Source organism: Rhipicephalus microplus, chromosome 3 (genome assembly GCF_043290135.1).
Source record: "Rhipicephalus microplus isolate Deutch F79 chromosome 3, USDA_Rmic, whole genome shotgun sequence".
Lineage (NCBI taxonomy): Eukaryota > Metazoa > Arthropoda > Arachnida > Ixodida > Ixodidae > Rhipicephalus > Rhipicephalus microplus.
In genome coordinates, this window is record NC_134702.1 from 8745574 (window position 1) to 8762111 (window position 16538).

The 16538-nt window shown below is 45.3% G+C and overlaps 2 protein-coding genes across 2 annotated transcripts in view; one reads left to right on the top strand and one right to left on the bottom strand.

The window, feature by feature from the left end:
- LOC119183081 (solute carrier family 2, facilitated glucose transporter member 1-like) overlaps positions 1–5598 on the bottom strand; it is an 89427-nt gene extending 83829 nt beyond the window's left edge. The window contains exon 1 of the mRNA XM_037433567.2: positions 5327–5598. Within this exon, the coding sequence (XP_037289464.2) occupies positions 5327–5485 (159 nt within the window). The 5' untranslated portion in view covers positions 5486–5598. The remainder of the gene's footprint in view (positions 1–5326) is intronic.
- A 2178-nt stretch (positions 5599–7776) lies between these two features.
- The window catches only part of Rrp6 (exosome component Rrp6), a 95776-nt gene continuing 87014 nt past the window's right edge, over positions 7777–16538 (top strand). The window contains exon 1 of the mRNA XM_075888832.1: positions 7777–7908. The gene's annotated coding sequence lies outside the window, so the exon portion shown is untranslated. The remainder of the gene's footprint in view (positions 7909–16538) is intronic.

The window sequence follows — 16538 nt, forward strand, 5'->3', positions numbered from 1 at the left end:
GTGGTGCCCCGTCCTCGGACTCCTGCAACCGTGTCCATCTTTCCTTTTCTTCTCCTTACTTCCGTCGTTCACTGTCCCTGCGCCTCGATCTCTCCTTCCTTTCTCTCTATCTCTTTACCTTTTAATCCTATCCTTTTAACCCTTCTCTACCCCCATCCCTCGTGAGCTACTGTCGAGGTGTCCTCCCCCTGAGGGATAGTTACGGGGCTCACTTTCCTCTTCTTCTCACATAAAAGCACTTCCCCCCACACAAGGAACGGCTTATTCCCTCCCCATATACCCGTCGAAAGCTGGATACATGGTGAGGCTTTGGTGAGAAGAACACCATCAGTTCGTTTTAATTTGGCTTGTTTTGCTTAGGACTCGGCTAACGGGGTGAAAGGCGCGAGCGGCTAAGTTCCCCCTTTTCCCCCATTAAACAACTCCGCGCACCATATGCACGCAATACCGGTGTGTCGAAACTGGAAGGCGAATGCGTTAGCTTGCTTCGACTGGTGTGGGTGGCACTAAAAGCAACAGTATACGTGAATAATATACTCCCAATGTTCCAGTTTGATGAGGAGCGCACACTTTTTGTCCATCCTCCAACTTCCGTGTCCACTTAGTATCGCCTAACATAAAGTTAGTCAAGGAGAGAGAACACCGGTGCTACAGGGAAGACTGCGGCTCAAAACGAGCACGCTATCGTATAATTAACACGGCCACATCATTCCGTTTACAAAGAAATTCGCGCCTGTCTCGATCCCGCCGGAGCGACTCGGCGTGCGTCACTTGGTTCGTTTGTTGGCCGCGTTTAATGCGCACGCTCCTCCACACACGAGGGCCCCTTTTCGCGGCTTCATTGAGCCGTGGCCCGTCACACGCACTCGCGCGTGACACCGAGGCCGCGTCGTCTCCTTCACGCTCCGCCACTCAGGCCACGTGTTCGGACCCGCCACGGTGGTCTAGTGGCACTCGGCTGCTGACCCGCAGGTCGTGGGAGCGAGCCCCGGCCGAATTTTCGATGTAATCGAAAATGCTAAAGACCAGTGTGTTCAGATTTGGGTGCACGTTAAAGAACCCCAGGTGGTCGAAATTTCGGGAGCCCTCCACTACGGCGTCTCTCATAATCATATGGTGGTTTTGGACGTTAAACCTCAAAAATTAACTATTTAATTATTAGGCAACGTGTTCACACAGATACCCATCGACAAAATAACTACCCGCGGGCTTCTCGGTAGCGACGTGAAAAATGCGTGAATCGCAAAGTATGTGGGAGTGCACACCTGAACTATAGTGCGACCCTAAGAACTGGAGTTGGAAGGATAAATATTTGCGGCAAACTTCTCTACAGAGGACAGCCGGACAAGTTGGTGTCGATTCGTGTTGTTCAACAGCGTAGATCACGTGGAACGGTTGAACAATTGAATGATAAGGAACGTCACCCGTCCTGCTTCCTTTTCAACCATGCTTTGTGATTTGCGTTGTTCATCGACCAAGCTTCCGCACTTTTAGCGTGAGCGGCGTGTATTTGCGCTCCTTACTCAATCGACAAAGTTAGAATATGTCGAAACGCGGGCTCCACTGAAAGTCCTTGTTCAAAGAATCACTAACGCAACTTTGTGACAATCAAGCGCCAAATAGTTGCTTTAGCATTGTAGGCTGGCTTTAAATAGAGTTATGAGACACCACAGGCCTGATTTTAAGGCACAATTCCTAGTTGTAATTAATATAAATTCTAAATATTCAAAATTTGAAATCAGATAGGAAAAAGAGCAATGCGAAGTTCATCAGAAGAATTTACTGCGATTAGCACTCGTACATGACACGAGTGCACGATTGCATATTCGTTTTTATGACAATGTGTTCCTGGGGCATTCGCATCCGCCTTCATGAAACGGTACATGAAGAATTCCACGATCATACCTGTTATAATTTCCCACGACATACATCTCGTTCCGAGCAAAAGTTTTGTCTCAGCAGCTTGTTGGAGGAATGTACTCGCATGCTATCAGCACTGGCGAAACTTACAGCTAGAGTTGACTAGATGTTGGCAACTGTCGAATATCGGCGCTTATAAAAGAACCACGGTGTTCATCCGATCCCGATACAAAGATTGAAAATATTGAGTTGACAACCAGTTTTCCTTAGTCCCTCATGGTCTACTGCTGCCGTGACTTTACTAAAACCAGATAGCTGAAAAGGTAAGCCACTTCAGGGCCTTCCATTTCAGGTAGACCATTGGATGAATAACATAAACAGAATAGACTAAACAAGAAAAAATATTTGTGTTTTGCAATATCTCATCTGTATAAAGTATCAGGACAGATGCATTTCATTTAGCGCAAATAAATGAATGAATCGGTGTCACTGGCGTGGTTCTTTATTATAGTGTTGATGTATTCCAAAAGCTTTAATACCCAAATAAAATTATGTCAGCGCTATGAAGCTCTAAAACTGAGCTAGAGCAGTGCGAGATTCGCCTCTTTTTATTCACGTCAGAAGAAAGCCCAGAGCACTTATTTTTCTGTCCGCAAGATGGGCCCAGTCACAGTTGTCAATGTGTGCGGCAGTGAAAGAGCTGACACAAAATCCTTGGCACAACAAAGCCCACCTACACTCTCGACTGTCTCGCAGAACGTAAACAACATTCAGTCAAACACAGAAAGCGTGACAGATATTGCAACAGTGTTGCCAGTTCAGACCCCCACTGCGGCTAAATTCAGACACTTTTATGAACACTGTTGGCCGAGGGAATTTCCCTCGCGATAACTGCAGCTACATAGCCAACCCCTTGTTGATCAACTCCTTGTTTATCTGACATTTTGAGTGGCTTTTCAGAAAAAAGATTGAGAGAGAAAACACACAACGTCACACTTTGTCAATCTTGTAGGTATAAGTCTGTTGTCATTAAATATTTTGGTAACACCTTTATCGCCTACATCCCCCATGACATTTTCAAATTTTCACTACTATTCTAACCTTGAAACTATCAGCTCATTCCACCCCGTGTAGTGTATCATACCAGTTAGTCTAAACCCGTTGACATTCCTTTCTTCTCTGTCTATCTTCTTTTCTCCAGTTCCTTCAGTGCATGGCTATGCGGAGAGTTCATTTGCGTGGCAGCACCGACAAAAGTGAATGTTCATTTATAGACACTTTCCCCTCTTCGTTGTTTATATAATCTCTTGTATTCCAACTCCCCTTACCCAGAACACGTTAGTTAGCACGAATCAAGTTTCGGTTATATCACCCATATTAAAGTCGTTTGAGTACTCTGTCCATATAGATAACTACAAAACTATATTTGGTGATTATTTAAATATACCTGCATCTAAATCATTTGATATTTATCGAACTCGAAGCATGATTTGGTCGGAAGAGCGAGCATAAATCAAAGACGAAGCAATAAAATCAGCGCGTGATTTGTCGCTTGACAAACTACCCAATCGCAGGATGTCTTTCTCTGCAAAAACAACTTGATTGACGTAGATGCACAATTTTATTGCACTCATAAGCTTAAATGAACGCAAACACAGCCTTTCTTTTTTTCAGTGTTATCTCCATTTTAGTCATAAGCAAACATCCAATTCACCTACTTTCGAGATCATGACAAGCCCACGTGCAAATTAAACTCGTCTCTAGACTAGGAGCAAAACGAATTCAGGAGCTCGGGAACGTGCTGCCTCCCTTCTACTTATACTACAGCCATCCGGAACACCAGCAGTGCTGCACAAATAAAAAAATGAAGAAATAATATCTAGTCCACCCCTCCCCTGCCCCCCCACCCCTGAAGCTGCTGCTCCCCTGTCAATAGCCTTCACTTCTTGCAAACCAAGCAACAACAAAAATCAATCGTGCATCGCTCCATCTTCAACGCACAGCCACCAATATTTCAAATTGATCTTTGTGTAATCGTTATCAGCCTTCCAAGAAAAGGAAAAATCGCATCAATGAATCACAATGAACGCCCGCAGATACTGTAATCACTGAAGTGATTCAGTGGAGTTAAGGTCACAAACAAGATATCGTCATTATCATCAAAATTAAGCCTCCGGTGTTCAGAAGCAGATATTTCTAATGAAAAAGTAACTAGAAACGACGGCACAGTTTCATGAGCGACAGGTACAAAGACGCTTAGTAACAGTTGTAAACATTATTAATACATTCAAGCTTGTCCCCCAGCTCTGTTTCATTATATAATAAATATTTCAATATCGCAAAGTGTCCTTGCCAAGCTCTACCGAGTGCACAGCGCTTCAGCCAAGCGAAGAACCGTCTAGGAATAATTCTAAAAATAAGCATTATTAAAAGCCTTTGTTTGAACCAGCTAGCTAATTCCGTGTTCGACCCGTTGACCTGGATTTTAAGGAAATGTTTATTCTAAGGCTGAAAATATTTAGTCGGTTGCCGTTGTGAGCTATACCGAAAAAAAAAAAAAAAACACGTCTCTTGGCAGAACTTGGGACAGAAATATGTTACACGGCTGACATAATCGTGCCAGTGATACAGATTTGTGCTGTCAAAGGGGTTTAAGCCTCACGCGACGACGATTTTTTTTCTTTCATTGAATTCAATCAACAGAACAACGTTACCTGAGAACGCAGTGCTTGCAATAAAATAAGAGAAGCGATGTTTACACTAGATACACATTTGCTAGATACACACACACTAGATACACGAGGGCAAGTCAAAGTGACCTCTCACATTGCGTCTGTTTGCGAACAGCGAGCGACAAAGAAGGGATAGGGGATGGTTTGGCGAGATATTCCAAAGCGTTCGCAGAATTCCACAAGCAGCAACGGCATCGGTTGAAGCAATCTGTGCGCCCCGGTGGCGACGTTTCTTCAAGAGCCCGAGGCGCCGGGTAAGGAGTACCTGTCATCTAAGAGCGGCCGGTATTTTCCGAAGCCCGTTATATATTTAGAACAAGCAGAGCGGGCGTCTACGCGAGAGCGCCCATCCGCGTCCCTGCATCAGACGCCCTGCCAAGCTGGCTTCGCCGTCCGCCTACATCGCCGTGCGGCGGAGAGCTATTTGCAAACTGCGACACGCACCAGAACGAACCGAAGCTCTCGAAGGCGACGGTAAAAGTGACGTGGCCAAGCCTTCTACCGTGGCCCGGCTGCGACGAGTTCGCGTGGGTCGTAACTGCTGCTACGTGGCCGCCAGACCGGCCGGCATGCCCGCTAGCCAGGGATCGATGGCAGCGAGCGCGAAATTTCGTGGGGAAGCCGGGGCATAGGGAGCGACGTCGGCAGTCACCGAGTCTCCCGCCGGGTTGGGGACGAGCCCCCGCGCCCCCATTGGCTCACACTTTCTGACCTCTGTGGTGACCCTGACTCACGTGTTCGTCGTGGTGCGGAGTCCTGTCGTGGATGGGAAGTGTGGAGATGTCGGTGGCGGACGAGGCGAGCGAGTCGCACGGTGACGGGCTCTTGGAGCGCTCCTTGTCCGGGACATGAAGGTACGCCATCTCGCTTAGCCTCAACTGGTCGGTCTCCATGGCTGGCGGCTCGCACGTAAACCTCGAGAGCGAGCGAACAAGCTTCGAGCCCTGCGCTTAAGCGCCCCTGACGGATAAGCGCCGGGCCGCAACGCACACGAAGCAGCACGGAGCGCCACGCATGCGCCAGGCTCCGCAGGCAGAGACGTCACGCTGTCGTCATAGCAGCTGCGCCACTCCGAGGGGTGTGCGCGGGGTGTGTCACGGGCGGGAAAAGTCGATTCTAGCCGCAGCCGACGGCTCTGAGCCGCGGCTATGTTTACGCTGGTTAGTTCGCTCTCGGCGGCGCTAGTGAGCACCTCGTTCTCTCACCGCGCTCGCTGAGATAGCGGGCCGCTCGCGCCCACGCTGTCGAAGCCGCCGGCGTCGTCCATTGCTAAGCTTTTGCGCGACGCCGTTCTACGTACGTACGACGTGTCACGCGATCACGAAGCATCGATAGTTCACGCTACAGACCGCTACGATAGCCCGAAAGGGAACGCTTTTGCGAGCGGCGCACGCAAGCAAAGCTTTTCCGGCTCAGTGGTCCGCGGAGCGTCCTCATCTTTGATCAGCCTTCGTGAGGTATTCGTGCGGTTTTTTGTTTTGTTTTTTCCAAATACGAGCGCCCCGCTTGCTTGAAAGTATTGTCGAGAACTGTTTTATTACATTGGGCACGTACGTCAAATGCGTACTGGAGCTACGTAGGACGGCCCCTGTGAAGGTGACCCAACGTCTAGTCGAATTGCAGCACGCCTGAAAATCAATGACCTCTTCGTGGCCTCGTTGCCTCTTTCTCTCGAGCTTCCCGCGTCGGCACAGCACGTTGTCGTGAACACTGCATGAAGGGGTTTTTTTCTCTCTCTCTCTGTCAGTCTGGCACCCTCTCCTCTAGCTCCAAGGAGTGACGACACCCACCCTCGGTTGTTGCGTAGGAAGGTCGACGCATGCGGGAAACTGCGGGCACGTGGGCATCTCACCGAGGAAGCTCTGCCATTTACTGATTGGCACGGAAAACAGTTGCTTCATCTGTCAACCAACAATGCGTCGAGGTGCTGCACGCGACTGCGTCAGTGAAGAGGAAAAAGTAGCTCCGGACGGACAGACAGACAGACAGACAGACAGACAGACAGACAGACAGACAGACAGACAGACAGACAGACAAACAGACAGCGACAAAAGATCTTGCCGCTTTGGCATCACTGTTACATTTTTTAAGAATTAACGATGGTACAATTGGTCATTAGGCCCATTACACTTCTTTTTTTTTTCTTCTAAGCGTTGGCTTCTACGCTTGAAATAGATGTAGAATCGAGTCGCTCTAGCCATGTTTCTTTCAAATAGAACGCTTGGGCCAGCAGGCATATAGGCATGGCGTTATTGTTGTGTGTACTAAACCTGCTTTGTCGAGATGTGTAATATTGGCACTTGTGTCATGTGGCGAAAGCGCATTCTTGACAACAACGACAAGCATTCTGATGGGTAATAGTGCACTCGCTATGCAGTAAAACATGCTAACGCAAGTGAGAAAAAAAAAAACAGTTGCGAACTCATTAAACGCCACCTTCAGTGAAGGTGGAAATTAAATCACCCGCATGGTTCGCTTTCTCGCGGTATGTTTTTTCGAAACGAGGGAAAAAAAATTGCCGCACAAAAATATCCCTAACGAGGGCCTTTTTTATAGTTAATTATTGCGGAAATAAGACAGAACAAAATGCGAAATGTTGTCTGTCAACAAAAACCAAGATCACACGCAATATTTCATCATGCATTCTCCACCGTAGCAACATTGTACTTAATTCTGGACTGAATGACTGCTCTACATATGAGGATGAGAGGCTTGGCCATCGAACCACTTTTGGGAACCAAGATGATTGACGTGCACAGTTTACAGGAGAAAAACAACTGTGATGGGCTGTGCATAAAAGTGTTGATTCGCATCTGGAGATGTGGTACGGTGGAGATGCGGTATCGTGCTACTGGACAAGAAACTCTTTCAAGTAAGTGTGTCCATATAATAATAATAATAATAATAATAATAATAATAATAATAATAATAATAATAATAATAATAATAATAATAATAATAATAATAATAATAATAATAATAAGTAGGAGGAGGAGGACGAGGTGATGAAGGCGATGATGAAGAACAATTGTTGTTGGGGTTTAACTTTTCAAAACCACCATATGATTGCGAGATAGGCGTGGCGGAGGGCTCCAGAAATTTCACCCAACTGGGGTTCTGTAACGTTCACCTAAATCTGCGCACACTGATCTCCAGCTTTTTTCTCCTCCAGCTACAGCCCAAGTACAAGCACAAGTGCAAGCCCAAGTGCAAGTACAAGCTTCACCCCTCGTCCATCAGTGCTTCCTTTTCTAGCGAGGGGCAGTCAACCGGCCTGTCAGCCCTTCTCAAGGCGCACAAGTTTGTCTTCACTGAAGTAAGAATAACAGTAACGATAGTCCTACCTTATTTTGGAGCCGGCTGTATGTGGGAGCAATACTATTTACATATATGCTAAGAAAAATTTACTGCGTGCGTAACAGAGTAACCCTTCATTGGAGCTTAACAGGAAAACAAATTTTAAAAAAACTATAGAAGAAAGCTGCAGATTGTACGCCGCGGACCAACCGTGACTGCAAGTTAGTCTTACGCCTTTTTCAAGCTTTCTACGCCAAACGGCGGCCATTTAATTTATTAAGAGCTGGGATCTAAAGTTGCGCGTTAGAGCATGGATCGACGCGTAACAGCTTATGTTTTGGAGCTATAAAATTCTAATCTGATTGACGGGTTTGTAAGCTTTTCAACAGCGAAGCTGATGTAGCTGGTTGTATTTCTGAGTTGTGACAAAAAAAAAAAACATTACCACGAACCGGCACACGCTATCTTCGTCCTCTTCTTCTTCATCGTCGTCGTCTTCACCTTCAGCTTTGCTTCCCAAACACAAGCACCAATTACTCCGGCGTGGAATGCAACAACCCGGACGGGTGATACAGTGAGTTCAGAATAAGAAAAAAGAGGGAAAAGAGAAAAAAATCAAGACAGAGAAAGAGATCATTCTATAGGGGAAAGATTTCTTCGCGACGCGAGATTCGAACCCGCATGTTAACTACCCAAAGACGAGCGGCTAGCAGAGCACAGTATAGTCTCGTGTAGCCACCGCCTAACAAGAAGATTGAAAAGGTCAATGATAGAGAGGAGGTAAGAGCAAAACATGATGTAGAAAGGAATAGAGATAGAAATAGAGAGAACGAAAGGGGGCAGGAAGATCAAGATGGAGAAGAAGGTGGCGAGAGAAATATAGAAAGCGAGAAATACAAAAGTGGAGATAAAAAAATTAAATATAAAAAGACCGAGAGAGAAATTGAGAGAGAGAAACGGGGAAATGCGGAGGAGGAGAATACCGCGAGTTCAAACCATTCTGAAGGGCAAGAGTGTCTTTTTTGTTTTCCACACTTGCGCGCATTTTTCAGTTATTAGTCGACGTTTGAGGTGTCTCGACTTTCTCCTTGCGTCCGCGTTTGCCCGCCCCGTTTTTTAGAAGTACCATGCCAGCTCTGCCGCTATACCTCGGTCTTCGCACCACCAGTGTGGATCCACCCTTATTTCTATTATTGTCGCCATTATCTTGAATGGTATTCTTCCACATTTCCCGACACCTGCGACGGCGTTTCCCAACAGCGCCCGAATGACGTCAGACTCGTCATCGTTGCGTAAGCGAGTCGGTGGAGTTTCGTTGGCGACTCATCGGCCTACGCTTTCCCTTTCCAGCGAAATAACTGGCCCACTCCTGCGAGCGAATCGAACGGTGCGCGCTGCATGTCATCCGCTTCGTTATTTGCGTCATGCCGAAAGGTGATGACCGAGATCGCATGCAGATGTGATACTTTCGCAGGGTAGCAAACCGGACGCGCCTCTGGTTAACATCTTTCCTTGCTTCTCTTTCTGTCTAATAGACGCGTATTTGTACTTTTATCGAAACGTTTTCTAGCGTGTCTAAGTCCATTATCCCCGTTCAGACAATGGCCTTTAATTTATGTAGCACGCGAAGACTACGTAACGCGATGCATCATTGTAGCATCTATGTAGCCTTGTTAAAGGTAAGAAGTTTTCGTACACTCGGAGCCGGCTGGCGCTGAAAAAATGCTTGAATATCAAGCGCCAGAGACAGTTACTCATATATATATATATATATAACTATATATATATATATGAGTAATTATATATATATATATATATATATATATATATATATATATATATATATATATATATATATATATATATATATATATATATATAATTATTAACGGCAACATATACATGACATGTATTGACCGCTTCTTCACACAATAAAGCGCACAATAAAACACAATAACACATGAAGTATCAGTTTAAGTGGTTAGCCCCGTGAATTTCTTCTATTTATTTATTTATTTATTTATTGAATACGAATTTGTTGAACCTCGTTTTCCCTAGAATTGTTCGTGGAGCAAACATTTAGAACAATACGAAATGGTTACATTTGCATATACGTATCCGAAATTGGGAGATCATCGAACTTCGCATTTAAAAATAGAATGAGATAGCGATATTCTTTCCCTAGTGCCTACTTCAACCACGTAGTGCACACTTTTTTTTTTGCGCGATGTTAGTCGAGAAGTTTAAATATTGGATTACTGCAATGTAATCGATAAAGCTGAAAGCGGATCGTGTCAGTGAAGCGTTCACATATGGCTGCATTATTTTGTGGGTAGCATGCTTTAAACCATAACTAATTACGCGCGTAAAATGTTTTCCAACTTGCCATGCACCTACGACGTGATCTTATCTGAATAAGCGCAGTAACTTGTGTGCATTTTGTAATGGGTGGCCAGCAGCTTCAAACCATGAAGTCCTCACTAGAGCCGCATGCTCCGACGCACGATGACAATGTACACTTGTACCACGCAATATTACTGCGATATTACACGCTATTTATTTATTATTTACTTATTTTATAATACCCCAAGGGCCCCATTCAAGGGGTGTTAAATGAGGGGGTAGACAGTTCACAAACAGATGATTTGTTCGACTGCTTCTTTAAAATGGACGATCCTGGAGTGGAGCACGACGTCAGCAGGAAGATCGTTCCATTCTATTGATGTTTGCACAAAAACTGAAGGGTGATGGGCAGTGGTATGCGCATGGGGTAGATGAACCGATTTCGAATGGCTGATACGGCATGAAAGACGGTGAGCTGGAACGATAATATGGTTTAGGTGCAATGCATGATAAAATTTATGATACAAACACAGTCTTGAAACTTTGCGGCGCGAAGCTAAGTTAACCATGTTAGCACGAGATTTTAGCTCGGCGACGCTATTGTGATAGGAGTAGCCCGGAGAAATGAATCTGGCTGCGCGATTTTGGATGGATTCAAGTGTTTTAATAAGGGTGATTTGATGGGAATCCCAGATGGCACATGCGTATTCTATAGCTTCGGGCGAACTAGTGTTAAATAGGTTAAAAGTTTAACAGAAGGCGGGGCTATAGACGTAAGTTTCTTCGGAGATAGCCAAGAACGCGGTTTGAGTCATTAGTGATGTTCATTATGTGGGATGACCAGGTTAGATCTGAAGTTAGAGTGATACCGAGGTATTTACATGAATTAGCTGCTGTAGTTTCAGAATCAGACAGCAAGTATTTTTTGGAGGAATAAGATTGTCGGTGATGGAAAGAAATGGGACAGGTTTTCTTTGTGTTAAGGGACATCAGCCAGTTTTCGCACCATGATTGAATCAAATAAAGATCACATTGTAGGATGACAGTGTCGCTTTCATTGTAAACAGGACGACAAATGACACAGTCATCTGCGAATAGACGATTGTTAGAAGCTAAGTTATTGGGGAGGTCGTTAATATAGATTAGGAATAGCAGAGGACCAAGGACGGTGCCTTGAGGTGCGCCGAAGGCTACAGCGGATAGGGAAGAGCGATGGTTGTTAGCACAAACGAACTGCTTACGGTAAGTCAAGAAGTCACATATCCCATTAAAAACAGGACAATTAAGGTTAAGACGTGAAAGCTTCAAAAATAATCTATTATGGGCAACTTTGTCGAAGGCTTTTTCGAAATCAATGAAAATGGCGTCTACAGGTATGTTAATATCCGGGCTAGAACTTAGGTCGTAAACGAACAGGGCAAGTTGAGTGTCACAAGAAAGTACTTTTTGAAAACCGTGTTGGTTAGGGTGAAAAAAATGTACTGAACGTAAGAAATGTACGATGTGGGAATAAAATAATGTGAAGTGTACAGGACGCGTGTATTAGTAAAGCTTGAAATTTATTTTCACTGCATTTTCAAAGAGAGCAAGTTATTTCTTCTATATAATTCCAACTCACAGACGGGCGGCTGTGAGTTAGAACTTAAGCTTAATTGCCGTTCAAATGGCCTGGATTCGATCCTTACTCGGTCACGGAAATATTTATCTTTTATTTTACTTGCATAATTCTCTATTTTTAGGTCGCGGACACAAGATGATGATTTTTCATTGCAAGAGTGCAACGCCGGGCTGCCTCACTGGAAAAAAAAAGGGGGGGGGGGGGCACGAAATGAGCCGATTGACCGAGAGCCACGCGAGTGGAATTTTCCGCTGCAACACAACCCGAGATCAAGCAAAGGAAAGCGACGTAGCAACCCAATTTGTTTTAGATGCGGAGCATCTTATACTCGCGCCTTGTAGAGCGCCGTCCGCGCCGTCCGCACCGCTTCTCGAACATTCGACAGCTGACGCGCGCGCATGCGCCGTCGCGCCGTCGCCCACTCTTCCACCATCTGTGCATCCCTTCCTCCTCTACACACCGCGCGCGCTTCACTGCTCCACCATCTGTGCACCCTTCCTCCTCTACACACCGCGTTCGACATCTACAATTCTCCTGATTCTCCAGTGGACGCGCATGTGGCGTCGCGCTTCGAGAACATTCAACAGCTGACAGTGCATGCGCCGTCGTGCTGTATATATACTCAAGGTCGGCGCTCGCTCGCTCAGTTGCCGCTCGTCGGTTGGTTTGTACGGCGCGTCGACGTCCAAGGTCGCGGTGAAATGAATTCCAACGAATCCACAAACACAATGATCGACGTCCCTTCGACCAGCGCCGCCCTTTTGCATACGTGTGTACGTGTTCACTCATTTAACACCCCCTCCTACAACCACGTTAACCAATTTAGCCATCGACCCAAGTAAGTCGCAATTTAACACCCCATTTCACAACCACGTTAACCAATTTAGCCATCGACCCAAGTAAGTCGCACTTTAACACCCCGTTAATCAATTATATGGTCCGCATCCTCCTCAGTGTTCCCCCGAGGGAAACTGCGGGCAATTTTTTCGTAGCTTTTTCAATAAGACAAGCAGCGCTCCTTACAACCTCTGTTTTCCATACGTCGCAGATCAAATGCCCGCTATAGGTCCGGGCCACTTTGTCATATGCGTATAGCGGCATTTTATAGCGTAGCCTGTCTTCGCGCCTCCGGAGTGGTTAATCCGCTATTTTTTAGCGGTGATTATGCGCTTAACACAATCTGCCGTTCTCGATTTGAACGGATAAAGCGTGAACGATAAAGGCGCGTGGGGAACGCTGTACCGAACGAGGTCAGCTGCACCCACAGTCCAAGCTTGAGCCATGATCCGAGCCACGTGCCGGAAAGAACGAAAATGGGGAAGAAGAAAATATTGAAAGAAGCAGTGCTATTTATAAACTGCGGGAAAGACCAGAATACACGTTCCCAAACGGAACTTATAGGAAACACGATAAACGAAATGAACGAGCGGTGAAGGAAGTACGGGCGAAAAGGAAAAGCCCGACTGACCCCGCTGGGTTTCAGAGGCCGACTTGACCCATAATTTTACGGTTGGCGGGTCGCGGATTTTTATGTGCGATGCTCGCGTCCTGCTTTCCTTTGGGCACAACAAATTTCGCGGGTACCAGCCTGGACTGAGTCACGAGGAAATTTTTTTGTTGTTGTTACGCGATGCGGTGCGTAGGAAGACGAAATGCGAGATGAACGAACTGGGACGGGATTTTCGATAATACCAGCGAACGGGTTTTTCGCGCGCGAAATTGGCTTCCGGTGAAATAAAGAGCTGCGAGTGAACGCGTATAGTATAACTGTTTATGTTTCCCGTGTACTTGTTCGCAGGCGAGAAAGAATGAATAGGGACCCAGTTGACAAGATTGGCCGCAACAAGTGGGTCAGTTTCTTTTTTTTTTGTCTTTTTCTCAATGCAAAACACTTTATGGGGCAGGCTTTCATGTGCCCTTATCGTATGTTGTCGTCGTTGCTTAGCGTAGCGCAGGCAAAACTACACACAGCATAGCGAGCTGTATGTAGCATGCTGAGCGCGCGCCCGCACTTAAGAGAAGTCTTCTTCCCCTTCGCTCTTCGAGCGTCTTGGTGATCATATTAAGTGCGATATTTGTCCGTGAAGTAGAAATAAGCTATACAGCTTGATCATACACACTCGTGTCCTGCTTATCCCAGTGAAACAGCATTCAGAATAGCGAGGCCACTTTCTCACGGTACAGGCTACGACTATATACCGGCCATGGCAAGGCAGTCAAAGAAAGGCTGGCTGTTCTAAGTGCCTCTCCCCTCCTGCGAATGCATCTTCCTGGAAAAATTTCTGCGGGCGCCCTTGCCCACTGGTTAATCTCCTTCCTGTTTCTGTCGTTATAGGAGTGACCGTACGTAAACACGAGGCTTCAATAACTAATTCTTTATGAACGGCATATACTGGCCGCAAGTCTCGTAACATAAAAATGTGGCACCAAGAACAGCTCCTCGAAGTGATATATATATATATATATATATATATATATATATATATATATATATATATATATATATATATATATATATATATATATATATATATATATATATATATATATATAAGACTATGTTAAGGCAGTGCAGAGCTGAGATAAAAACAATGACAGTGTCCTGTGAAAAGCATCAAGATCATGAAATTCGACATTATACAGACTCTGTATTCTATAAACAGTAGAGTGTTGAATGAAGCTGGCAGGTACGTGTAATGGTCGATTCTCTCTGGTTAACTTACGCGTAATTCAAAAATTTACACAACTGAAAAGTAAAGGGCAGGATACCATACCGCGAACTATTTTGTAAAGAAATAACAGGTCAGCGCGATTTCGCCGGCAGTGAAATGATGGCAATGATAATTATTCTGGCATCGTTCGAATGAGATCCAAGGATATTTCTAACAAAACAATGCTTGTAAATGCTTATGATTTTTTTTCTGAACTCGCTCAATGACGTCACTTCCAGATCTAGCAGTGTCATTTCAGATCACAGATGCACATTCAAGTTGAGGAAGACATATTGCGGTGTACAATTCGTAAAAGGCTGTAGGAGGACTGAATTCTCGAGAGATTCTGCAAACAGAGCCGAGAGAACGAAGGCCTCACGTGGCAGCACATCTAGTGTGAGCAGAAAAATTAAGCATGCTATCGAAAAGAACGCCAAGATCACTAAATTCATAAACGTTACATAACAACATGGTATTGACAGATTATATAAATGACGCGATGGTTGTTTTGCGAGATATACATAATGAACTTGGTCTTTGAGGTATTCAGACAACGGTTATCGTTATCACACCTCTCAGAGAAAGAACTCAAATCTGACTGCAGCAAGCGACAGTCGTTGACTGAATGAATTTCTTGAACTGTCGCAATGTTGTCAGCATATAAGATAAAAGAATAATAACGAATTGCAAAAGAAACGTCGTTAACATAAACTAAAAATAAAAGTGGGCCTAATATACCAACTCTTGAGAGACTCCACTAGTCACTTCGTAGAAGGAAGACGTCTGGCCAGTTACGGCAACATTACATGATCAACTAAGCAGATATCTGTGCAGAAGATTCATAACAAACGAGTCAACATCGAAGTTTTCAAGTTTAACCAAAAACAGTGAGTGGCTAACTATACGTCAAGAGCCTTGCTTGTCACATGATATATACTACGTCAACCTGTCCTTTTGAGAACTATATAGGTGAAGAGATTTGCGTCATGAAACTAGCAAAATTTGTGGTAGTTAAGCGGCCAGGGAGAAACCCGTGTTGACTAGGAATCAATGAATTAGCCACGCTAACATACACTATGTTGTGAAGAGCCAGCTCAAAGATCTTCGACGTGGCACTCAGTAACGAAATCGAGCGATACTTAGAAAAATCAGTTTTGCAGCCCGACTTAAACACTGGAAAAACACGCGCAGTTTTCCACATTCTGGGAGATGTGAAAGCATTTATACAGTTATTAAATAAATATTGTAGTCGGTACTGGGGCAAATGTACTATCATAAGCCTTTGGTATGGCGGAAGGGACGCCACCTGGGTCACATAATAAGGACGGTTTTAAGCACCTAATGCATGCCTGTTTCAAAACTAAAATATGATTCTGAGAGACGCCTTAGTCGAGGCCTTGACACCGTGCAGTACAATGAGCTTCTCGACGTTCTGTTATGCGTGAATGAATGCGGTGCCCTTTACCTCAAAGGTACCGCATCGGCTACTCGATTTCTCTATATGTTGGTTAAGAAATAACGGACTAAAAATCAAACTAATAGAAAATTAGCTCAGCTTTCACTAAGTCGCGTTAGGCTGGATCTGCTGCTGGTCGTCTATATAGTGTATGTTTACGGTAGGGCAAAGCTTTTATCAACTCACCAGTCTCTTCTGCATGGCTGTGCTTTCTCTCTCCTGGAGCGCGCATGGGCCCCGAAAATCGGGCTAATTACATTACGCCCCCCGACTACACATTAGGGGCACACGTGGGTGACGATCGCCGGTTAGGGGCCCCACGTCGCAGCTTCTCGAGTGAACCATCTGCCCCGAGTTGGCCGGTGACTGACCGGTTCATGGTGATCATCACTTTTTATCTACGACACACGGCAAACCTCGACCAGAACAGCACCCACTCGGATGCTGACCAGCAGGTCGCGGGATCGAATCCAGGCCGCCGCGGCCACATTTTCGATGAAAGTCGAAAGGCGCGTGTGCTT